The sequence below is a fragment of the Capsicum annuum genome, chromosome 8 (assembly GCF_002878395.1).
Source record: "Capsicum annuum cultivar UCD-10X-F1 chromosome 8, UCD10Xv1.1, whole genome shotgun sequence".
NCBI lineage: Eukaryota > Viridiplantae > Streptophyta > Magnoliopsida > Solanales > Solanaceae > Capsicum > Capsicum annuum.
In genome coordinates, this window is record NC_061118.1 from 55432409 (window position 1) to 55458877 (window position 26469).

General features: G+C 37.4%; 2 protein-coding genes across 5 annotated transcripts; one reads left to right on the forward strand and one right to left on the reverse strand.

The window, feature by feature from the left end:
* The first annotated feature begins 614 nt into the window (after positions 1-614).
* On the forward strand, positions 615-3437 carry LOC124886593. The gene is made up of 6 exons (XM_047395426.1): positions 615-779; positions 894-940; positions 2038-2118; positions 2308-2405; positions 2642-2794; positions 2983-3437. Exons 1-6 carry the CDS (start codon positions 615-617, stop codon positions 3435-3437), a joined length of 999 nt encoding a protein of 332 aa, XP_047251382.1.
* On the reverse strand, positions 1802-25899 carry LOC107852342 (probable 1-deoxy-D-xylulose-5-phosphate synthase, chloroplastic). Of its 4 annotated transcripts, none has more exons than XM_016697406.2 (11): positions 25652-25899; positions 22870-22989; positions 22620-22784; positions 22292-22442; positions 21786-22054; positions 10988-11270; positions 7724-8010; positions 5953-6231; positions 5244-5528; positions 4720-4888; positions 1802-2159 (listed from the first exon to the last, which is right to left on the reverse strand). In XM_016697406.2, exons 1-10 carry the CDS (start codon positions 25793-25795, stop codon positions 4739-4741), a joined length of 2133 nt encoding a protein of 710 aa, XP_016552892.1. In that variant the 5' UTR covers positions 25796-25899; the 3' UTR covers positions 1802-2159; positions 4720-4738. The 4 variants fall into 4 exon arrangements, with proteins under 4 accessions (XP_016552892.1, XP_016552891.1, XP_016552890.1 ...); XM_016697405.2 differs by having other exon boundaries at positions 1802-2163; XM_016697404.2 differs by lacking the exon at positions 1802-2159 and having other exon boundaries at positions 4550-4888.
* Between the last annotated feature and the right edge of the window lie 570 nt (positions 25900-26469).

The following is a 26469-nucleotide window of genomic DNA, read 5'->3' on the forward strand; positions in this document are numbered from 1 at the left end:
AGTTACACCTACACTCAATCAAGCCTATACAATGATAACAGAATATGAAATTTAGCAATTGGCTTGTGAAAATATCACTAGTGAAAAGACTGATCCAATTGTATTGCAAGTGAATAGAAACTCAAGAATTATGGATCATAAACCAATAGAGGAAAGAAATGTGACTACAGCCATCGTACTAGTCATACTAGAGAGACTTGCTATAAATTGATAGGCTATCTTAATGATTAGAAACAGAGAAAAAAAGGAGGTTACAGTGGTAACTGAAAAAGATCACATCAATTCTTTAATTCTGCAGGATTTAACAATCAATCACACAGAAAGTCTGAAGGATATGGTAATCATGGACATCAGTATGGAGGACAGAGAAATGTTCAACATTCAGCAAACAACATAGTTGGTAACAATTTCTATGGAGGTGTAGGGCAAGCTGCTTCAACTAGTCATGAAGAAAACAAAAGGATACACAGTGTTATTCTACCCAAGGGACAAGCCTTCACAGATGGAGAATACAAATAAATCATAAAAATGTTGCATAAGGATATACTTAAGAATAAGCAATTTAATATGTTAGGTAAAGTTGTTTGCTCATTATGTCATCAGATGTCACAAGAATGGATAGTGATTCTGGTGCAACACATCATATTGCAACAAATACGGCTGTCTTGTCAAAATGCTACAAAATAGGTGTTTCAGAAAAGAATAAGGTGCACCTTCCCACTAATGCTAAGGTGGATATATCTCATACTGGAGAAGCACATATTTTTAAAGATGGAACTGTGAGAGATGCACTATTTGTGCCTGACTTTAAGCTTAACTTGTTGTCAGTGTGTAAAATTACTAGGCAGCTTTCATGTTTTGTTTCTTTCTACCATGACTTTTGTGTCTTTCAGGACCTTCACAGTGGCAGGGTAAAGGAGATTAAGGAAAATGGTGGCTTGTATATTTTCAAAAGAAAATGTGAAGTGCATAAGACATAAAAATCACAGGCTCAAGCTCACAAATTTGTAGCAGAAATTGTTATGCAGGATTACAATCTCTGGCACAAAAGACTTGATCATCCCTCAGGCTAAGTCTTAAAGTTGATAAACATCTTGAAGCATGATAAGGATATAGAAGGTTTGAATAATTTTCATGTTTGTCCCTTAGCTAAGCGGACTAGACTAACTTTTCCTTTAAGTAAGACTAGAGCTACTCAGTATTTTGATGTTGTACATATGGATATCTGTGGACCCTATAAAAATACCTACCTATGACAAGAAATACTACTTCTTAACACTTGTTGATGATCATAGTAGATATACTTGGATTCATTTGTTACAATTAAAGTCTGAAATTGTTATGAATCTCAAAACCTTTGTATGCATGATTCAGACAGAACTTGGCCACATATTCAAGTTATAAGATCTGATAATGGCAAAGAGTTTTTTAACTCACAATGTGGTGACTTCTTTAGATCTTTAAGAATTATACATCAAAGTAGCTATACTCATACACTTCAGTAAAATAGTGTAGTTGAGAAAAAATACAGATAAATTTTAAATATGGCTAGAGCCACCAAGTTTCAGTCACAGATACCTATCAGATTTTGGGGTTTGATTGTTAAAACTACAGTTTATCTACTAAATAGGTTGCTTTCTTTTGTTATAGAGGGTAAAAGTCCTTATAAAGAGTTATTCTCCAAGCCTCCATTCCTGACACATCTAAAGGTTATTGGTTGTCTGTGTTTTGCATTTGCATTACCAAGGGCTGACAAGTTCTTAGAAAAAGACAAACCTGCAGTCTTGATGGGTTATTCAAATACTCAAAAAGGATACTTACTGATGAATTTGGCCACTAACAAACTGTTTATGACCAGAGACGTTATGTTCCACGAACATGTATTTCCCTTTACTAATAAAAACATTAATGAATCTACTACAAATTTCCTTCAACAACAATTAAGTGTTGATGATCATACAGATGTAGATTCTGATATAGATTTTCCTTTCTCAACGTCTGACATATCAAGTGTAGTTCCTGATATACCATCTGCAGATGTGTTGCCTCAAATACTTCAATTGATGAACCACCTGGAGTAGTTTCTGATCTGCCCAATGATACTGTCTTGCCACCTATGTGTGTTTTCCTAAGAAGAACACCTAGATTCTCCAAACAACCTGTCTGAATGAAAGATTATGTAACACCTGGGAAGGGAAAAAAGACAAGATATCCTATTGCCAACTACTTATCCTATCTGAATATTACTCCTAGATACCAATGTTATCTATCCAACTTCTCTACAGTGGTAGAACCTCATTGTTATAGCCAAGATGCTGAGGATGAGAGGTGGATTGAGGCTATGAAGTTGGAAATCAAAGCACTAAAAGACAACAATACTTGGAAAGTTGTTGACCTGTCTCAAGGTAAAAATGTCTTTGGATCAAAATAGGTGTACAAAATTAACTACAAAGCCAATGGAGATGTTGAGAGGTTCAAATCAAGATTAGTAGCCAAGGGTTATAGTCAACAAGAAGGCCTTGACCACCATGACACCTTTTCTTCAGTTGCTAAGATGGTTACAGTAAGGTGTGTGATTGCTTGACAGTTTTAAAATGATGGTGTATGTATCAAATGGATGTGTATAATACATTCTTAAAAGGAGATCTGGATGAAGAAGTATATATGAAGATGCCAAATGACTTCAAGAAGGAAGGACCACATAAAGTATGTAGCTTGATCAAGTCATTATATGGACTTAAACAAGCTTCAAGGCCACTGAAAATCAAGCTTACTACAACACTGATCAATGCAGGTTTCAGCCAAAGCACTTATGATTGTTCTCTTTTTACCTTGAAAGGAAAGCAAGAATGGTTGTGGTAGTAGTATATATAGATGATTTGCTTATTACTTGAGACAATGCTGCCATGATATGTGAAATTAAGAAGGTGTTACATCAACACTTTAAGCTTAAAGATTTAAGGGAGCTTAAATATTTTCTAGGAATTGAAGTGCTGAGATCTGGCAAAGGAGTTTTACTAAATCAGAGAAAGTATAACTTGAAACTTATATCTGAGGCAGGACTTGCTGGTGCAAAACTAGTTATTACACCACTAAAGTCAAATGCCAAGTTGACTTCAGTAGAGTTTGATAGAGCTACTAGTGCAACTGGAGATGTCATTCTTAAAATGCTACATATTATTAGACTAGTTGGGAAGCTCATGTATGCCATTATTACCAGGCTAGACACCAGTTATGTTGTGCAGACCTTAAGTCAGTTTATGCAGCAACCAAAGAAGTCTTATTTGGAAGATGTTAGCAGAGCAGTCGGGTACCTAAAAGGCACTATAGGTCAAGGCATATGGCTTAAGACTCAGATCACTGCAAAGTTAATTTGGTGGTGTAATTCAGATTGGTTGCATGCCCTAACACAAGGAGATCATATACTAGGTATGTGATACATTTTGGAGGATTCTTGGTGTCTTAGAAGTCCAAGAAACAACATACAATATCTAGGAGCTCAGTTGAGGCAGAATATAGGAGTATGGCTTCAGCATTAGCAAAGATCACCTAGTTAGAAGGTTTATATGCTGAATTAAATGTCCCCATCATCAAACCCATCACCATTCTGAGTAACAACAAGTCTGCGATTCAATTAGCAACTACTCCCATCTTTCATGAAATAACAAAACACATAGAGATTGATTGTCATTTCATTAGAGACAAAATTAAAGCAAGGTTGGTGAAGACGGTATATGTTCCTACTCAACATCAGGTGGCTGATATACTTACCAAAGGTCTTAGTCAAGATCAACATCATCATTTGTTGAGCAAGCTTGGTATACTTAACATTTTGCACCATTCAGCTTAAGGGAGAATGTTAAAATGTACACAGTTAGGAGTTAGTTATTTTTACTGTTTCTTTGAACTTGTTACTGTAGCTCATTACTGTTACATTGAAGATTAGTTACAGTTGGCTGAGTTAATTGGTTAGGAAGATTGAAACCTTCTAGAATAAGTTGTGGTAGTCTATAAATACTCGGCCAATACTCATTGTAAACTACTTCTATCTCTTTCAATACAACAAGCTAAATACAGCTTAATTTTCCTTCTTCAATGTAAGTTTCTCACAGAAATTCTAGTTTCTACCCGTTGATCTCAAGTGATTTCAACAATTACCTTTTGTGTACACAATTTGAGGATATTTTATGAAACTTACCTTGGTTTGTGCTTCGCCTCTCAAAGGGACATAAAAATAAAATTATCCCCAAAATATTACATTAAGATTCCTCAACCGTTTTTTAAAACCTCCCAATGTCTGACCAACTTTCTCAGTAATGACTAAGCACGAGATTATTGTTATGGCAGTACTTTGTCAATTTTCTTTTCTATATGTTTTACTGGCCTTTCCTAGCATTACAGATATATTAACAAAGCATACCATTTTAAGCAAGTAGCCAATGGTCATTTGTCACTAAAACCTTCAACAGATGAGGGATATTATAGCTGGAAATCTCTGTGTGTGTGTTTTTTTTTGGGGGGGGGGGGGGGGGGGGGGGGGGGGGGGGGGGGGGGGGGGTGAGAACTCATTCAGTGGATCACATTTCCTGTCTATGTTGCATTGTTGCACCTATTTCTGATAAATATAGACGGCTTCTTTCCTGTCACAACCTTTTGTACTTTCCACGTCTACACTAACGCATAAGTAGATATAGGAGGGCCTTAGATATTTACACTTACAAGAACAAAGAAATGGAATTTAGCACATCAAAAGAAGAGCTTCTCGAGTGCGGCCAAGTAGACTCAGCGCAGTTGCAGCTATGTGATTTCCAGTCAACCCAGCAACAGCAAGCTGCTCTTTCGGTGATGCTTGCTCGATATAGTTGTCAGGCAAAGTGATTGGTCGCCACTAAGAACAGATCATCACAAAAGATGCTTAAGCTTTAATCTCAGACCATATAGTAATAGATAAAATAATATTTAAAATGATATCGAGGAAGCCATGAAGTTTGAAAACAGATTCCAAGTCGAAAATGTCCATTAAGATTCAGTAATGTGGAAAGACTGCTTAGTGCTTGGAAAGGGGGAGAGTGGAAGGAGATATCCAAGGTTAGCAGTATATCAAAAATTTCTAAATCACGGTCAGAAGAATTAAAGGAAAACATCTCATACTTCTAATGCGGAAATGTGACTTGGTGTTAGCATCAAAGAAAATTCCTACAGCTGTCATTGAACAAATGATTCAGAAATGATTTGAAAATTACCTTAATTCCTGCGTCAAGCTGCCCATCGAGTGAGAGGAACTGTGCTACATGTGATGCAAATCCTCCTATAGAGCCTTCCTCGACTGTAACTAGAAAGGAATGGTTCTTGCATAAGTGCCTAAGAAGTTTTATGTCGAGAGGCTTGCAGAATCTTGCATCAGCGACAGTCACTTCAATACCGAACTTTGAAAGAAGCAATTGAGCTCTTAGACAATTTTGTACCATGGAACCATATCCAAGTAATGCTATATCTTTACCCTCTGTAAGTATTCTCCCTCTGCCAACCTGCTCCTCAACAACAAAACAAAAAAGTATATAAATGCAAATTAGGTTCAAACCCGTTCAACCAAGGTGGACTAAACCTCTATTAATAAAATTCAAATATGAAGGGCTTATTTGACTGTGTTATGTAGACCAATCACGTTACTAAACAAGTTATTGTTGGATAAAGGATTTAAATATATCTTTTTCTGAAACTGCTAAATGATTTAAATATATCACATCCCTTAAAGTAATATATGGGTAATAATTCAGTCTTTCTTCTATAAAATAAACATGGAATGACAATTATAAATTACAAAATTGATTTAGTAAAACAAAGAGCTGACAATATTAAGTGATAATTCAAATCAAACCTTTTCTAAAATATTGAGTCGCCATTATCATGAATGCATCAGAGCCTTTCTAGATCTATTTGCCAAAACATTACCTCAATGGGAATTCCACCACCAAATGACTTTTCCATCACTGAAAGGGCGCCGCGAGGGTAGCGGAAGCAAACCGGCCTGTCATCAATAAGGGCTGCAGTTGCAACCATATGAGAAAGCTCAACTTCATCAGAAGGAGCCATCACAATCATGTTTGGCAAACAGGACATAAATGCTATATCAAATGCCCCACAATGCATAGGACCATCAGATCCTACTAATCCAGCACTTGTAATAATGAAACGCACGGGAACCTTCTGACGGTCTACATCATGGATGACCTAAGGAGCCAATAAAATATGAAGGGAACTTTAGAAAATAGTGCTTTATCTTAGCAAGCTGACGCTCTTTGGTACAAGATATCTTAGAAACCCGAAATAAAAGTCTTCTATTAATGTGCCTGGAAAAAATTGCAGTTGGAAGTTATCAACATAGACTCATACAGGATCAATGTTACCATATAGCAGCGACTATCCACCGCATCGCGGACATTGAAATCTTAATTTTTTCATATGATGAAGTTAAGATGCACATCAATGATAATATGACACAGGTTATAGACCAAAAACTTCATCAACACATCGACCATTTAACATTGATCTCAATTACTTCAACAAGTTGGTTCTATACTTTATGCCCAATTGACATTCTCAAAGTTATTGAACCACTTATTTACTTCATTTTCTCAGCAGAAGTCAAATTTACTTCATAAGTTTGAACCAAGTTGGACAACTTGTTTTCCTCCCTATTATTTTCCTTTTTCTCTGGATAAGATATGTCTTCTCCTTTGAGACAATTATTTGGACATAAAAGAACAGTTCCAAGCAAGTACAGGATTCCAGACTCACTGGCAAGGCTGATTAAAATACAGAGTGACCTGCTGTTCAAAAATATAACAATGAAGTCACTTTTCTCGACATATTTCGAATATTAAGGAACATGATGCTTTGAAAGTCAAAATGCAGGACAAAAACAACACAACCAATCTGACATAGATAGGGAAAAGTAAACTAATCATATTTTTAGATGTTCAGGACTTTTGGGTTGCATTTGCTTGAGATTTTGAAAAAATTGCACAAAATATTTGCAGACACAACCAAGATCTTGCTTCAGTTGCTCATTTCTGGATCTCAATGGAACTTTTAAATCAGATAAACGAGGGACCAGAAAGATATCATGAATACTGAAAGAGAATTATAAGGTTAATTGCAACCACCATCAGAAACCTACATAATGCTTACAGTAAAGAGATCGTAACGCTTCCCAGAGGAGGGCATAAACCAGCCCCTTCAGTATGATATATGTGAAACTTTTAGAAAAATGTCCAAGTGAAATTTTTCCCTATGGACTAGCTTGTTAGCAGCCCTTATTTAATTCTCCACTTCCTCTTCCAATAATAAGAAGTGTCAATTAAGATAAGGAAAATGAGAATTGTGAAGTCTATGACTCAATAACAAGACCTACAGTTCAATGATTTTCAATCTACTCAACAAATCCTGAAAACAACTATTTAGTTTGCTTCTTGTATCCATTGATCCTTCACTTACTACAGCTAAAAAGGTACACAGCTAAATAAAAGTGATAGTTGGTGTTGATGCATAAGACCTTTCCTCTTATTTCGTGGGGGGTGGGGACAGAACCAGGTCATTTATTAGACATTTGCACTAGCTGCCTTGTGTATTGTCTTATCCTCTGTGTGTGTCTGTGTGTGTGTGTGTGTGTGTGTGTGTGTGAGAGAGAGAGAGAGAGAGATAGAAAGAGAGAGAGAGAGACCTGATCATACGCTCTTTGCAGGAAAGCTGAAGGAATTATGCAGAACGGTTTCAGCCCTCCACGTGCCAATCCAGCTGCAAATGTCACCGCATGTTGTTCGGCCATCCCAACATCAAAGAACTTCTCTGCAAAGACGTTCTTCAGCAGGTGAAGTGATGGCTCCATTCCCATGCCTGCATGAACAGCTACAATATCTTTATGTCTCTCTGCCTCTGATATCAAGGCCTCTACAAAGCAATCACTATATGTTCGAGTGCCACAAGGTTTAGTGTTTGAGCTAGATGCACCTGCGTTGACCACAACAGAAAGGTGAACCATTAGTATCATTTATAGTAATAACACATAGCTTTTGCATTCAGGATAACTTTGCTACTACATGTTTAACACTTCTCGAGTTCCATCTGAAAACTATCAACTTCCACTAGGACCTGCTTCCTGAGCCAGAAAGAGCTTACAACAAACCATTTATACCCAGTTTTTGATTTTTTTATGAACTTCACTTAGGAAAAACTTATGGTCAAGGTAGGGAAGCTAGCATCCATTTAGTGCTATAGCATCACCTCACAATACCCACAACACTTTCAAATATATGGAGAGGTAGAAATTCAAATTACTTTTGATAGAAACAAGGGTCAGCTATCAGGATTAGATTTTACTTCACCTTTACTAGAAATCTACTCTAAAATTGACTGAAGGATGAGGATAATCAGGATTTCATTCAACCCTTATTTGGAAAATCAATTGATCGAAATTAGTTTTTAAGAGCCACATGAAAAGATGCTTTTTTTTTTTTCTGAAACCGGTAACTTTATCTATTTCTGTAATGATCAAAACAGTACATAGGTTGCACTGAAACCATATTTACAAGAGTGCCCTATACACTACTGCCCTGCTATTACAATGAGTCTAGAACATCGATAACAGTGACAGTGTCATTTGAGTACATCTGATTACACCAAAAACACAAAGGTCAAAGTACAATTCAGCTTGACTTGTTCCATACTATTCTCTATGCTCTCATAACATCTGAGATTCCGCTCCTTCCAAATTGTCCACCAGATGCATGATGGGACTATTCTCCATCTTTTCCTGTTCTTGGCTAGTACTCCTTATTTCCTCCCAGCTCTGCAAAGCTTCTATGACTCTCCCAGGCATGGACCATGAGATGTTCTTGAGGCTTAAGAATAGTCTCCATAGGTTGCTAATTGCCTTGCAGTGCAGAAATAAATGTTTTTGTTTCTGCAATTTCACCACAAAAAAAACAACTGGGGCATAGTGGTATTCCTCTCTTCATCAAGTTTATTTGTGTGAGCATTGCTTCCTTGGCCAACAACCAAACAAAGCATGCAACCTTGTGGGGGATTTTAACTTTCCATATGTGTTTCCATGGCCAGTTATGAGTCTGGTGATCAACCTGGTTCAACTTCCTGTAAGCTGAGCCCATTTTGGAAATCCATTCTTTAGCTCCCTGCCACCTTAAAATATCCACTCGAGTCTCCAATCCTCTAAATTGACCAATGATGTTGAAGAACTCTGTCACCCTTAGGATTTCCCAGTCATTTAAGTGTCTCCTGAAAGTGAAGTTCCACTTGTGGTGTCCATAATTCTGCTATAGTACTTTGTTGGGTCACTCGATTAGAACTAGACTGTGAATGTCTGGGAATAGGTTCTTCATGTCCTGATTCATGCCAATCATCCTTCCAGAAGTCAGTCTTCTCACTATCCACTACTTTGATTTTAGTGGTTGGTTTGAACTCCTCCCATAAGTCCCTGATGGATCTCCACAAACTCACCCCAGAAGGAGTAGTGACTTCTTTCGTTCAGCTGTCCCCCTCCTCATACTTAGCTTTATCACCTTACACCACAGAGTCTGTAATTCACTAGAGTACTTCCAAATCCATTTCATTCTTAGAGCCTTGCTTTGTTGCTTGAAATTCTTGATCCCCACACCTCCAAGTCTCTTGCCCTTTATCACTGCTTTCCACTTGACTAGGTGATAACCTTTTCTTTCCCTGTTACCTTGTCAAAGGAAATTTCTCCTTATGCTATCCAACCTATTGATGACCCCTACTAGAATTGGAAATAGGGACATCATATATGTTGGAAGTGCATCAAGAACAGAGTTTATGAGGGTCAAACCTGCCTTCCCCAGAAAGATAATGGGACTTTCACCTAGCCAGCTTCTTTTCACTCTTCTCAATTACTCCATTCCATATTTCTATGAATTTGGATTTGAAACCCAGTGGCATACCCAAGTAGATGGTCGGTAGGACACCACCTTCATCTCCTAAGATAGTGTTGAACCCTTCCATTTGACACCTCATTAACAGGGTACAAGAAGCTTTTTCTCCAGTTAACATGTAGTCCCGAGATTCCTTCAAAGAGCATCAAAATTGGTCTCAGGATTTCTAATTGATCTTCTCCAGCATCACAGAATATCAACGTGTCATCTACATATTGGAGATGAGTAATTTTCAAACTCTCTCGTCCGGCTCTAGCAACTTCAAAACCCCTTAGCCAACCATTATTACTGGCAGTTTTTATCATGTTGTTTAATCCCTCCATGGCTAAGATGAAAAAAATGGGGACAAAGGGTCTCCTTGTCTGAGGCCCCTTTCTGAGGTAAGAAAACCTGTTGGCGATCCACTGATCAATACGGAAAACCTTACTGTTGAGATGCAGAAATTTATCCCCTGAATCCATCTTTGTCCAAACCCCATCTTTTCCAGGACACACAAGAGTTGACATGGTCATATGCTTTCTCAATGTCCAATTTACATAAAATTCCTGGTTTCTTTTGTTTTATCCTTGAGTCCACAGCTTCATGGAAAGATGCTTTTTAAATTATACAACTATTCCTCATTCTGAAGCAAGTCGGGATCGCCTATATGAACCCTCACTACCCATGCCGTCCATTTAAGTTCATCTATGTCTTCAAAATTATGTAGTATAAAAATAGTATAATACAATACAGTTGACGATGAGATATATGTATATGCATATAAAGCAATAAAATTTCAATATACATGGAGATTTTAAGAGCAAACCCAAATCTTAATTAAGCTTGTTAAGAGTATCCTTGGAGCAAAACTTAGTCTAAAAGCTAAGCACCTTTTCGATCATATATCCAGAAAAACACATACCATCCAACTTCAAATGTTTATATCAACTTTGCTCCGACTACATCTGCATTACAGAAGTTCCCACCAGGTCTAACAACCTAAGTGTTGAAGAACGGAAAAGGATAGGAGATCAGGATTAAACCTTCCATAATTTCATTTGCAACTGCATTCATTTGATTGTCTCCTACTTCCAGCTCTTCCTTGGTTATAACATGAACCAAAACAGGACCCATTGAATCCAAAGATGCCACTTCATTCAGAACACATACTAGATCTTCAATATTGTGTCCGTCAACAGGCCCAATGTAGTAAAGGCCAAGCTCTTCAAAGAGGGTTGATCCTGGCGGGCCAATCATACCGCGTGCATACTCATCAACCTTGGCTGCCCATTCATACATGCCTTTCCCGATTTTCTTAGTTAATACCTATAAAAAGCAACAGATATTCAGAATATGACAATAGTAGACATACATGATAAGACAAGAATTTTACCATGGTAACTTCATCAGAGATAACAAAAATATATCACTCTCTGCAACAATGATAATAACCCATGTCCAAGAGACTTGCCTACACGTTCCTTCTAAAGAAATAAACTTGTCTACGCGTACTTATCTGGTATATGTATAAGAAACCATACAGGTACATCTAGTTTTTCGCTAAGCTTTGGCATATTTTCAAAATTCCTCACAAAATATTACTGTGCATTTCAAAATTGGTATATCAAAACAAATGAAAAATTCATGTAACGTAGCAATAAACAGAACTTTAATAACAACATGTTAAGCATCTAGAAAACTTTCACAGTAAAATAACATAAATTATGTTTCAAATCATCTCAATAATATACCACAAATAAATAGCTTGCTCAAGTGTCCAAAATTCTATCAGACACTTACTGAAAGGTCTTTCACAGTGTGCTTACGGAGAAAATTTATGTTCAAAAAGAAACTGCAAATGAATTAACATTTTTAAGTTGATAAGTATGTGAGATCAATTACCATCTTTAAGTTACAGAGGAAAAAAAAGGGAAAACAGAAGACAATATTCCCAAGAAAATGTTCTCGTTGACCCAAAGGATTGGCTCCAGAGAGATTGCTCAGTCATCAAAAAGAAGAGAGATCCCGAAAATATTCTGTCAGAATCAGTAGATCAATATAACTACCATCAGCTCTCAGATTTAATAGCACAGAGCTAGGCCACTGGGATTTGATTTGGCCATGGAAGACGTGGAAATCACGACCACCTCCTCAAGTAGTTTGTTTAGAATGGATTGTAGCTAGTAGCTAGAAATGCCTATTTAACTCAAGATATGTTGCAGAGAAGGGAAATTCCTTTGTGCAATAGATACTTTTTCTGTGAACATTCTCAGGAATCTGCAGAACATCTTTTCTTGTTATTTTCCTAACTCTGAGCGGTGTGCAATGGGTGATGCCAAAGAAGGTGAAAGATCTATTGATTTGTTGGCAGAATCAGAAGGGAAAAATAAAAAGCAAGTCTGGAAAACGGTACCTCTTTGCATCTTTTGGACCATTTGGTTGGAAAGGAGTAAGGCATGTTTAGCTCGTATTAAGAATAGGAGTCTTAAAATATTTTACTTATGGTGAAGAGAAGTATGGCAGAAGATCTAGATCGGTACTGTTTTTTAATAGAAGTTTTGAGAATGTAACAGTTGCAGCTGTGGTTGTACGAGGAAGGATATGATTAGAAATGAGGTTATTCAAGATAAGGTGGGAGTGGCGTCGGTAGAAGCTAAGATGTGGGAAGTGAGATTGAGATGATTTGGGCATATGACGAGGAGGGGCACAGATGCCCCAGTGCGGAGGTGTGAGAGGTTAGCTAGGAATGGATTCAGGCGAGGTAGAGGTAAACCGAAGAAATATTGGAGAGAGGTGATTAGATATGACATGGAGAAGCTTCGGCTTACCGAGGACATGACCCTAGATAGGAAGGTGTGGAGGCGGCGGATTAAGGTAGAAGTATGGAGAGAAGTGTGCGTCATTGTTAGTAGGTAGGAGGACTTTGTTTTGTTAGCCGTGCTTGTAGCTATAGTATTAGTATTATTTGAGAGAATTATTATTATTATTTGTCGTATTACTTGGTGAGTCTTGTTTATGTTATTATTGGGTGTCGTTATTCCTATTGTTTCTTGTCCCTTTACTATTTCTTTTCTAGACTGTTGTATATTGAGCCGGGGGTCTATCGGAAACAGCCTCTCTATTTCACATCTGAGGTAGTGGTATGGACTGCATACACTTACCCTCCCCAAACTCCACTTGGTGTGAATATACTGGGTATATTGTTATTGCAACAGTTGCAGCTGTGTTGTAATTTGTATGCTTTTACTACCTTCTAGGTACTTTAGTATCAAAAAAATTTACTTTACCATAAGAAAAAACAACACAGAACTGCCAGATTGACCTCGGTTAATGTAGAACTACCAACTAAAAAGTGGTGGAATTCGAAAAGTTTTTGCTGTAGATTTTGTGAGTTTAATAAGTAATGTATAGCCTATTTAAAAACCGTAACTGCAAGCCAAAGTAGGTTTATCTTGCTCTCTTTTTGATAATTAAGTGATTGACGAAAAGCAGAACATAGCATTTCTGTTTTCTTTAATTCTTGAATTCTTCTTTTTGGTGCTTGAAAAGGGTGTAATAACAATTAAAAAATAAAGTTTAGTGTAAGCTTCTCTCCTCTCTCCCCGCATATGTTAGCCTACCGTGTGCCCATGTGTGCCATGGCCAGAGGGCGAGGGCGAGGGCAAGGGCAGCCAAAACAACCGCTTGCTGCTTTTGGAAGCTCAGTAGGTGCTCATGTTATACCTGGATAGAAATAGCAAGCTAGGGTAATGATGACTCCATTGCAACCAATGGAACAGTCCGTATCTGAGGAAATTGGGGATTCTAACAGAAAATGTCTTGGCCTCGGGCCTATTTTGATGTCCATTAAGTAGTTATAACTAAAAAAAGGGAAGCCCGGTGCACTAAAGCTACCGCTATGCACGGTGTCCGGGGAAGGGCCCCACCACAAGAGTGTATTGTACACAGCCTTACCTTGCATTTCTGCCAGAGGCTTTTTCCAAGGCTTGAACCGGTGACCTCCTGGTCACATGGCAACAACTTTACTAGTTACTCCAAGGCTCCCCTTCAATAAGTAGTTATAACTACGGGGTGAAAATAACGGCTGAGATTGCTTGAGAATTAATTAAGGGAGAAGGTCGAGGTTGAGCCACATCGGCACAATGCCAAATCAGCTTTCATGCTGGTTTAACCAACACTTCACACGAGAGAGGGTATAACTGAATATCGGTATTTCTCACCCCAATTCTTCTTCTCTCAGATCTCCTTTCTCTCTCCTAAATTTCTTCTTCTTCTCTAACCCAGTTCCCCTTCTTCTGTAGATTATGGAATCATCAATGGAGTTTATCATAGTGTAGTTTCCATTTCCAATTCTGTTACTAGTTGTAATTTCAGTTTTCCTTTATTAATCAATAAATAGAAAATCTGTCCCATAAAAATTCTGCTGTGTTTTCTTCACTTTTAGCTCTATAATTGTATAATTCGAAGTCCGGTCTTGACAATTGGTATCAGAGTTAGGTTTCGCTTAACCTGTGAGCTTGATAATGGCAGAAGGAACGAGGATGAAGCTCTTAGTTGATAAATTGTTGAGACATGAAGTTTTGGAGAATCTCACTACGACTTGCAGAGATCTAAATGAAACTCAGATTGGGATTAGAGGAACACTGGAGCTGATTTTAGATCGATTGACTCCTCTAGAAAGGGCACCCACCACCCAGAGCTCCTGAGGTTTACCTCTAGGAAGAGAGGTTCTACTCCCAAATCCACAACACGAAGCTAGAGAAGGACTGTCTATTCCACCTCCTAAATGAGAACTATCAAGCTTTGAGGGAGCTGAACCTAAGAAATGGCTACACTAGTGTGAGAAATATTTCAATTTATATAGGACAGCTGATAATCAGAAGGTCGAAAGAGCTGCCCTATATCTGAGTCAATTGGGCTGAATTTTAAGGAGGAAGTGTGTGTCAGGTTTGGGGAGGTATTGGTTGAAGATACAGTAGAAGAGTTTAATAAGCTCTCTCATACTGGAAATGTGGATGAATTATTGGGCTAGTTTGAAGACTTGAAGGCATAAATGATAATAAGAAACCCTGCCTTGAATGAGGCACATTTTCTATCCAGCTTCATAGCTTCATTGGGGCTCTGAAGGAAGAGATTAAGTTTGGGGTTAAGGTGTTTAAACCTGTCACACTGAGGTCGGCTATCGAACAGGCTAGACGGCAAAAGAAAGCCATTGAAGCACCTCAAAAGAAGAATTAAGTGTTTGCCGAAACTCCTACCCTTGCAAGTGGATCCATTTACCCCAGGCCTGCTGCTGTGCTTCTGTGAACACCCCTCGACCTAACTTGAGGTGTATGAACATAGGACGAACAAGAAGTTGTGCTTCACATGTGGAGAGAAATACTATCCAGGGTACAACTGCAAGGCTAAACAGTTAAATTGCGTGGTAGGCGGAAAGGAAGCATTACCACCTGATGAAATAGAGGTGCCTGAGCCACCTGATCTTATCATTGAAGGAGAGATACAACAGGAAGTTCTGGACGACATATGTTTGAGTGCCTTGTCTAGCAATAGCCAAGGCGTGAATGCTACATTGGTCAAGGGATCGGTCAAGAATAGGGTTCTTGTACTACTGATTGACTCTGGAAGCACACACAACTTCATAGGTGAACAAGCTGTGAGTGATACTGGTTATGTAGCTGAGTATAGCGTTCCTATGAAGGCTGGGGTTTAGCTGGAAAATGGATGTAAATCCTTCAGATAAGATTTGAGAATTATCAACTTGACAGGATGTGACTTGGTGTTGGGAAATGACTGGATGAAGAAGAAGAATCCAACCAAATGTGGTCATGCAAAGAGGAGTGTGACAATTGGTAGGACAGTACTACTTGCCATTCAACTGGAGAGTAGCCTGAGTGTGATCAATGGTAGAACTATCAGCGGGTTAATTAGGAAGGGATAGAACCTGAAGGCTCATCTATTCATGTTAGGGGAGAATCAGCTGCTGAATAGAAAGAGGTGGATGGCGCTATAAATGAGGTGATTGGCAAGTATCAGGCAGTGTTTGTTGAGCTTAAAACCTTACCACCAATAAGACATCTAGACCACTCCATTAACTTGAAACATGGTGCTTTACCAGTAAGTCCAAGGCCTTACAAATATAACTATGACAGAAGGAAGAGTCAGAAAAGCAAGTATTTCAGACTGTGGGATTATTAGCCATAAACAGTCTCCATGTTCTTCAATGGGATCGTCTCCATTTTCTTCTCTAGCTCTATTGGCTAAGAGAAAGGATGGTATATGGAGGTTTTGTGTTGATTGCAGGGGGTTGAATGACATAAAAGTAAAAGATAAGTACCGTCTTTCCATTGTAGATGATCTTCGGGATGAGCCAGTGTTCAGGGAAGCACGAAGCGTAAAAAGGTGAAGCGCTCGCATCACTGACGTGAATCACAATATAAAAGAAAAAAGACTAAACAGAGCAACCAAACAGTAAGACAGAGCTAAACAGACCACAACAACTATATGATCAGTAATAAAGACAATATATATAGGAAAAACTTTAAATTAAACACCAAAATCAGAGGTTTGATAGGAAGGTGTGGACGACTCGGATTAGGGTAGAGGGTTAGCGGGTAAGAGTTCGGCCGTGATAGTAGGGATGAGTGCTTGGTTTGTGTCTGTGCCTGGAGTTTCTTGTTCGTGGTGTTTTGGTGATGTATACGATTTTATAGTATTATGGGTGTCTTATTTCCTTTATTATCCAGCAGTGTATTATAATTTTGTTGTGTGCTTTTATATTTTTTGTTTGTTATACTGTTATCTATCATGAACCGAGGGTCTATCGGAAACAGTCTCTCTACTTCATTTGAGGTAGTGGTATGGACTGCGTACACTTTACCCTCCCCAGACCCCACTTTGTGGGAATACACTAGGTATGTTGTTGTTATTGTTGTTGATCACTGAAAAACCGCTGGGAAACAGACCAGAAAAACAACACACACTACAATAGCAAAGAAGTGCAACAAAATAGCAAAACAAACCAGAAAAAAAGAAGACAAACCAAATCTAAATTAATGATGTTTCAAAAACAGAGAAAGAACAAAAGAAAGAGGAAGAAGAAGAAAAACAGAGCACTGTTGCTGCTGAAAGAAACAGAGCACTGCTGCTGCTGAAAAACAGAGCACTGTTGAAAAAAGTAAAAGAAGAAGAAAGAAGAAGAAAGAAGAAAAGAAAATCTTAAGAGAAAGATGCAAAGAAAATCACAGCATTGGTGAAGTCGACTCTTAAGAGAGAATAAAAGAAGCAAGAAGAAGAAGAGAAATTACTTGGGTTTAGTCGCAGCAGTCGTGAAGTAGCAGCAGTGAGAGTAAAAAACCTTAGAAAATCTGAAGTTCAACACAAGTGGACTCTACTTTTTAAATTTTAAACTGACCCCTAAAAGGACAGCAACATGAAGCAAGCGCTTCACGCCGCATCTTGCGTCACACTGCCTCACCGCAACACCAAGATAGCGGTCTTTTCAGCACGGCTGGATTGCCTCATATCTCGCAGCAACGGACCCTCGCATCGCCTAGCTTCACCGCATTAAGCGACGATGTGAGCGCATTCCTGAACACTGGGATGAGATACATGGAGCAGTGATTTTCTCAAAGATAGATCTAAGGGCAGGGTACCACCAAATTAGAATGAAGGCTGAGGATGTGTATAAACCAACCTTCAGGACACACATGGGCACTGTGAGTTCAAGGTTATGCTATTTGGGCTAACCAATGCTCCTGCTACCTTCTAAGCTCTCATGAACCAAGTTTTTCCGTTATACCTTAGGAGGTTTGTTTTGATATTTTTTGATGATATTCTTATCTATAGTGAATCGCTATCTGGAGCACGTGGTATTGGTGTTCAGTACCCTGATATCTCATTTCTTGAATGCAAAGAGGTCCAAATGCTCATTCAGCCTTGGGCAAGTGATCAATGCTGAAGGAATATCTACTGATCCTGCTAAGGTAAGGCCATGGAAGACTAGCCTTCTCCCAAAACTATCAAGGCTCTAAGGGGGCTCCTAGGATTGACAGGTTATTACAGGAAGTATGTGGCAAATTATAGAAGCATAAGTTGGCCATTATCTGATTTATTGAAGAAAGATGCTTTTGTTTGGACTAATGAGGCTGATCAAGCCTTTTCAGCCGTGAATAAGATCATGTCCACTACTCCAGAGCAGTCCATATAAGATTAAAATGAAAAATTTGTAATGGAGAATGATGCTTGCCACTCGGGGATTGGTGTAGTGATTTGGCAAAAAGGAAGGCCAATAGCTTACTTCAGTAAAGTATTAGCAGCTAGATACAGAGATAAGTCTATCTATGAAAAGGAGTACATGGCTTTATTGAATGTCGTGGACAAATGGAGGCATTTACCTTTGGTACAAGCATTTTGTGGTAAAATCTAATCATCATAGCCTAAAATATTTGTTAGAGAAGGTCACCTCAACAGTACAACAAAGAAGACTAACCAAGCTAAGAGTTAGAAAATGAGGTTCAATATAAAAGGGGAGCAGAAAATAAAGTAGTTGATGCTCAAGGCAATATGAAGAGATATTACAAACTTAGGAAAGCCGGTTGAAAGCCATTAGTGTGAAAATTCCATTATGGATATCGGAAATTACAGCTAGTTATGAAGGTGATCATATAGCTGTGGAATTCATTACTCAACTGATAGTAGACACCACTGGTCCTAGATTATGGCATTTTCACTCAGGATTATTGAGGGGAAAGGGAAAGATTTATGTGGGCTCCACTGGAAATCTCAGGCATCAGTTTATCCAAACCTTCCATGATTCTAATCTAGGAGGTCACTCTGGACAACTTGGTACTCTTAAAAGGTTGTCTCAACTGTTCTATTGGCTATTGGCCCCTGATGAAACAAATGGTGGTGCAGTTTGTGTCTGAATGTGAGGTTTGTAATAGAAGCAAGGACGAAAATGTCCCATACCCATGTCTACTACAACCTCTTCCTATCCTTGATAATTTTTGAAGACACATAAGTATGGACTTTATTGAAGGATTGCGTAAGTCCATGGTAAGGATATCATTTTTGTGGTTGCTGATGGCCTAACAAAGGCTACTCACTTCATAGCCTTGTCACACCCCTTCACTTCCCTTCGGGTTGCTACTACGTTCTTACCAAGTTCTGGAAAAGAGCTTACACATTTCATGGTGCACCTGAGTCTATCATTTCTGATAGTGACGGAATCTTTTTGAGTAACTTTTGGCAAGGCTCTTTTCAGGTTAAGTGGCACTCAGCTTTTGTATAGTTCAGCTTATCACCCCTAAACAGATGGACAAACTTCGAGGATTATGAGATGCATAGTCTTACTTGAGGTGTGTGACAAGCACAGACCACACCAGTGCAAGTAGTGGCTGCACCTTGCTGGGTGGTCGTAAGCACTCCTTTTGAAGCTTTATATGGTTATTGTCCCCATCTATGGGACCACTGATGGATACTATTATGCTTGCTGCTGAAGATGTGGTTATGAAGAGACAATAGATGCACAATTACTTAAGGATAACCTTCTCAAAACTCGGGAAAGGATGAGACATCATGCTAATCTGCATAGATCAGAGAGGGAGTTTCAGGTTGGAAACATGGTTTATCTCAAGCTGTAATCATACAGACAAGGTCAAAGAAGATGTGATGGTTTTGACTGTCTCCTTACTATTGTTTTTGGCTTTAATACTGCTATACAGAGGAGAAACCCTATGGAAAGGCTAATATTCCTTGGCTTATCTTTGGAGAGTTTAATGCAGTGTTAAGTTCCCACGATTGGCTATTTGGAAATGTTATTACTTATTAATACAGCTGTGGGACTAAAGATTTTGTTGAGTGTGTCCAGAACCTACTTCTCAATGAATTGACTTGGAAGGTAGAATTCTACACCTGAGCCAACAAGCAACATAGCATGGACAAAATTTTTAGAAGATTGGATAGGGCTTTTGGCAATGATTTATGGATGATGCAATAGGGCCACCTCTACACTGACTATGATTTACCAGCTGTCTCAGATCATTCCCCTATGCTACTAAGCAAGAGTTTGGACATGCAACTCCATTACATGATTTCAAATCAACGTTTGAAAATGCAATTTGGGATCATGATTTGAAACCATGAGATGGAATCCCAAATTCTCAAGAAATCATGATTTGGAATTCCGAATCATGATTTCAACTTTTTTAAAAAAAAAAATTTGACCCATAAATTTATATTTTGTAAAGAAAAGAAACCCATCATTTTAAATTTTACAAAAAAGGGCACATGCTTGGCGTGAAGAGATTGTATATACCATGTGAAAGGATCATATTAAAGAATAACTAGTAACTACTATTATTGACTAGTGGATCTTTATTAATTATTCTGCATTTGGAAGTTTGTAATCTCAGACATTTATTTATAAAAGGAACATGGAGATGTGTGATTTATCAATTCAATGTATTATGATATTACAATATCCTATTTATGAACTATGACTGCAAATTTGAAACGTTATATCAATTGGGGGAAATTGAATAGTTTACTTTTCACAATTTGTGAGCTTTTCATGTTTAAGAGAAAAAATACAACTAAAAAAAATAAATTGCGTGTCCAAACAAAACTTCAACTTCAACTTCATATCCAATGATTTCCTTTCGCATGTCCAAGAGGGCCCTAAATATCCAGCAGGCTAAATGGTCTTCTGAGGTACCTTTCAAATTCTTTAACATATGGGCAGACCACCCATATTTTCTCCCTATTGTGGAAACTGTGTCGAAACAGAACTTTGAAAGAAGAGCTATGAAAGATATCTGTGCAAAATTGAAAGCTCAGCACTCAACTCAGATGAATTTAGAAGGATTGCACAAAAGATTATGCAGGCTAGATGTGAACTACAAATGATACAAGAAGGAATAAATCTTCACTAGTTTAACCAACTGCTTGATACTTTACAGCTGTTGTATAAGAGAGAAGTCACAGAAAGCAAATTTATGCACTGCTCTAGGTTGTATCAAATTGACTAATCCTGAGGCTATTAGAAAGGAAATTATATTGTTCTTCAAAGGACTTATGGGCTCTTCTGCATGTTCTTTTCCTGCTATGAACATAATGGTGATGCAAAATGGACTTCAGTAACTCACGGACAGAAATTAATGCTTACTGAGAGGTTACTGATGTGGAAGTACAGAGAGGTCTTTGGGCTATTGCTGATGGTAAGATCCCTGGAGTAGATGGTTATAATACTTGATTTTTCAAAAAGGCTTGGCCTATTATCAAAACAGATATTATGCAAGTTGTCAAAGAATTCTTTTATTCTGGGAAGATGTACAGAGCAGTTAATTGTGTAGCTATTACTGTGGAACCTAAAATTGCTGGTCCCGTCACAATTAGAGAGTTCAGACCAACTGCATGTTGTACTGTTTTATACAGGATTATCTGTAAAATACCAGACGCAAGACTGCAATCAATTATCCCTATAATCATTTGAGATGCACAAACTGGATTTGTTCCCAGAAGAAAGACTGCAAGACTGCAAACTCTGTTATCCTAGCCCATGAATTGATCAAAGGTTATACTAGGAGACATATTTCTCCTAAGTGCATGATCAAGATAGACTTGAAGAAAGCACATGATTCAATTGAGTGGATTTTCCTAGAACAAGTGATGGATGGGATTGGCTTTCCTGCCAAACTCACTAGATGGATCATGGAATATGTTAGAACTGTCATAATACTTGTGAAACATGTATGTATAACTAGGATTTTGCATTTGAACCAACTCTTTACTGGTCAATGTGGATAGGAGTATTCTTTTGTAAATATAGCAGGGACATACCTTAGCAAGTTCTCTAAACCTCCGGAAAAGTTTACTTGACTGAAGTTTGCTGAGAGTACTTGATAAAGCATTAATAGGTGTTTTAGAGGCCTCCTCAAGCTTTGGGTGTAAAGAATGCTGACTATCATTTAGTATGACAATCATATTTGAGTCCAAATATCCTGCATTGCTCATTGCCTCATAAACTTGGCCGGCCATAGTTGTTTCATTGTTGATCACTGCCACTACACGATCACGCTTCCCCTTAAAATCTCGGGCAACAGCCAATCCTATTGAAGGTGACACTATAGTCTAAGTATCTACATTACATGATTGATGAAAATATTATACAAATCTAGACTGGACAAACACTTTAAATTTTGATGGAGTTACCAGGCAACTTTTTTATGGATTTGTAACAGGAATTAAATTATAAAACAAGTATGCACTTCCTATAGTAACCTTCAGCAGTCAGGAATTTTGAAAAATAATTGAAGAGGGAGGGAAAAGCAGAAGCATGTTTCTACCAAGTCCAGCAGAAATGCTGTTGCATCCATGCCCTGATCCGAAGGGATCAAATTCGCTCTCAAAATCTGGGGCTGCCACAGGATGGCCATTTTGTTCTCCAAGTGTTTGCATAATTTGCCTCCTTCCAGTGAGAAGTTTATGTGCATATGTCTGTCCAAAATGTTAAAAATACAAACTTTTACCATGAGAAAAATTTCTCAGGAACCTGAAAAATGATCAAATGTTGGGAGTTGCATAGCTTCTTAGCTTCACATGTTATTTAGTATAACTATAACTCATTGAATTGGAAATCTACCATTTTCTGGTATATTACCAAGCGGATCTTACTTGTTCAGCCACATCCCACAATATTTTGTCCATGGGGGCATTAAATACATGATGAATAGCAACAGACAGCTCCACCGCGGTTAGACTGGACCTTGAAGGTTTTTGAGCTTTTGCCATGATAAAAGATAATTCTGATCGAACTTCATTAGCTAGTTGTTTCAGTTCCTGCACCAAGTTGGTCATAGTCAGCCAGCCAATATGGCCCCGTGAGTTTAAAGGGTCAAATGAAGAGAAGTGCTAATTATTTGACCTTAGTTGATAAATTCTTTAGGCTCATGGGACTTTCAATTGCATCAAGAATTGGTGTTGCCTCATTTTCACCAGTGAAATCACCGACATGTGGCAAAGAATGTACTTCAGCAACATGACCCTGCAACAAGAAGAGTTGAAGATCACACAACAGTTATTCAAAAGATTTTGGCATATAGACAAACAATAACATCAAATGTTAAAAAATTGCATATGCATAGGCATATTAGTGTTATTATTGTGCTGCTTACATTAAAGTTAAGAGACACTGGCAGATTTTCATTGAGTCCTAGAAAACCCAATACATGAAATGTAGAGTAAAAATACCTCTCTAAGGGTTATCTTGAAACAGTGGGAATAAGTGTAGACAACACATTATACGCTACTAAATCTCTTTTTCCTTTTTGACAACTGTTCACAAAATTGATATACAGTCAAATCTCGTCTGAAAATTTCATGGCTGCTGTAGAGCGGTGTTGTTATACTAACATTTGACATACAGATCTCATTAAGATTTTATAAATAAAAGTATGCAAAATTAGAAAGAACATGAATATAAAAAAGGCAAATATTTGTAGTCTTTTCCTCGTGAAGTTATGAAATAACTTATGTGCACCATTTAAATATAGTTTTTTTCTTTAAATTAGATATTCAGACTTAAAATTTACTATGTGCATGAAATTGATGATCTACCATATATATTTTGGTATTTTAGTTTGTACATAATATATTTTCTTATAAAAGATTATTACATAATATTTGACTATGTTGTTATAAAGAAGTAATTTTACAAAGAGTGTACCGCCATAATAAACGTCATTGTTATTATAGGTAGAACGTTGTTATAGAGAAGTAAAATATAATATTAAAAATCGATTTCGGAGAAAATCGGGCCGATATAGCGAAATATCGTTATAACGAGGTGATGTTGTAGAGAGGTCTAACTATAGCTAAAGCATGCTATATAGAACAGGCTTCTATGCTCTAATTCCGGACTACTTTTACCAACCACTTTGGTCTATAGTGGCATCTAACCAAGATATACATCGCTTCACTTGGCAAAGTACTCGCCCTCATTTTTACTGAAGGGCAGTGTACCAGTTCCTAACAATTGACTGCTTTTACTATACTAGCCTCATCACTCATTATGCGAAGCGTGAAGCGATGCGCTCGCATCATTGAAGTGAAGCGCAATTTAAAAGAAAAAAGACTAAATAGAGTTTCCAAACAGTAAGATAGAAATGAAAAGACCATAACAACTATATAATCAACAATAAAGGCAATATATATAAGCAAAAGTTTAAATTAAACACCAAAATCACCGGTTTGATCACTGAAACACATCGAAACGGACCAGCAAAACAACACAAACCACAATAGCAAAACAAACCAGAAAAAAAAGTAGACTCTTTTTTTAAATTTAAAATTGATCCTAAACTAAAATCAACATGAAGTGACTCTTTTTTTTAATTATTTAAAATTGACCCAAATATAAAATCAACATGAAGCACTCACATCGGCTCGCATCTCGCATAACCCTGTGATGTGCCCGCTTCTGTACGGTTGGCTCGTATCTGCCACATGCAGCGAAGGGCTCACATTGCTTCGTATCATCGCATTATACGACGATGCAAGCACATTCCTCAACACTGAGCCTCATAATGGTTATTTGAGAATATTCACATGTAACTACGTAAATATACTACCCAAAGTAGATAACCCTCCTGAATCATACGATGAGGTAGATTTAGCTGGACGCTAGGGCCAACAACTAGGATACCAGGTAAGGACAAGGATCTGTAGATGCATTCCCACTCTAAGACCAAATTGTGACCTTCCTATCAAGGATATAATTCCCTTTCTACAATACTTGAAAACACCAACTTCTTACACCATCAGTTTCCATCAAATACTACACGATACTCCTCCTCGTGTTAAACATAGAGATCTCACGTGCACAGGGGCGGATATAGGGGGACAGAAGGGTGTTCATCAAAATTCCCTCAACAAAAAATTACATTGTGTATAAAAGGTAATTTCTTTATTTTTCTTTGACAAGTATACGGTAAAATTTTTATTTTTTATGTGATACTCCTACTCACATTAAAAATAGAGATCCCACCCCCCTCGGCAAAAAATTACCCTTCATATATAAAGTAATTTTTTTATTTATTATATACATATATAGATTTTGAATCCTTTGAACACGAGACTAGAGGTTGGTTCAATGGTTATTAGGTAGTCCATATTCTCCTTGAAGCTCCAAGTTCGAATTTCAAACACTAAATTTTATTTTTCAGACCCCTTACTAAAAATCCTGGATCCCCCACAGCACCTACAACACGATTGCAACTGCTACCGCGTGGATAATGAGTCCTCCACACATCAAACGCTCAACAAACTTCAATTACATCACATTCCCTGCTATATGAAAGGAAATTCACCATCACTAATATCACTCAAACTGTAGTTAATGCTTCTTTTCTTTTTAGTTTTCTACAGAAATATGCACAAAGGCTATCAATCTTCATGCTTTTTTGGCCAAAAATGTCATCTAGAGCATAAGAAAAACCATTAGAAAGGAACACTCTTATCTACCTGGACTAAAGGGCTCTATTATAATCAATTATTAACAGAATCTAGAAAAACCATTTTTACAACAGAAGGATTTTCCTAGTCCATTTTAATCATCAATTTCAACATAATTAAAAAAGCAAATACATGATCATAAAAACTCAAACAGCACATATCAATCAAAATGATAAAAAGAATAAACAAAGTACCTTAGGGTGAAGAATAAATCTGGAATATTCAACTCTAGAGGGAAAATTAACAGTACAAAACTCGGTTTCTGGGGAAAGTAACCTAGAATTTCCATGGAAATGAGGGAAAATACCGAATGGGTACTGAGCAGTAACAGCAACCATGAAGAAAGAATCAATCAATTCGATAAAAAGAGCACAACAAAGGAAGACAAAATTTACGCAAAAGTTTGAAGATACCAGCGGGAATACGTTTTTATATTACTTTACTATATATATAAGGGAGAACTAACTTTTTGTAGTTATTAGTTACATTTTAACTATGTCTTATCCACTAAAAAACTTTCTTTTAATGGAGAAGATAACTTTTTGATAGTCCTTAATTAGTTTGTAATTATATTTTATCAATTAAAAAACTCTCTTGAAATATTGTCCTTATATTTGTCTTTTATTACTTTCTACCCTACATAAAAGTTAAAGAATTTTCAAGACTTTTTTAAGAAATACATGATCTTTTAAATTAACTTTTTGAAGGCGATGCCACATGTACTATTTTATTATAGATAAATTCAAATGGCTTAAGTCTTCGTTAGACCCTCAAACTTGTTTCGAAAATTTACTTGGACCTCCAACTAATGCTTGTACCTATCAGACACCTCAAATACTAAAATTGGTACCTATCAGGCATAAATTACTGATTTGGTAAAGAGAGTGTGTTATACTCTCCTTGGCCGCGTGAATAGTGTCTCAAATGTTGTTTTTATTTTATTTTAAAAATAACTTTTCAATTTATTTAATACAATAATAAATTTTAATTAAAAAAAAAAAAAAGCACCCTC

What these genes read in the sequence shown, in the direction of transcription:
- LOC107852342 (XM_016697406.2), bottom strand. Translation starts at nt 25,795, where the DNA reads ATGGTTGCTGTTACTGCTCAGTACCCATTCGGTATTTTCCCTCATTTC. An exon ending in TAAAGAATTTATCAACTAAG is followed by an intron (nt 22,785 to 22,869) that starts GTCAAATAATTA and finishes AACTTGGTGCAG; the next exon opens with GAACTGAAACAACTAGCTAA. An exon ending in GTGGTGGAATTCCCATTGAG is followed by an intron (nt 5,529 to 5,952) that starts GTAATGTTTTGG and finishes GTTGAGGAGCAG; the next exon opens with GTTGGCAGAGGGAGAATACT.
- LOC124886593 (XM_047395426.1), top strand. Translation starts at nt 615, where the DNA reads ATGGATAGTGATTCTGGTGCAACACATCATATTGCAACAAATACGGCT. An exon ending in ATTAAGGAAAATGGTGGCTT is followed by an intron (nt 941 to 2,037) that starts GTATATTTTCAA and finishes TACCATCTGCAG; the next exon opens with ATGTGTTGCCTCAAATACTT. An exon ending in GATACTGTCTTGCCACCTAT is followed by an intron (nt 2,119 to 2,307) that starts GTGTGTTTTCCT and finishes TCATTGTTATAG; the next exon opens with CCAAGATGCTGAGGATGAGA.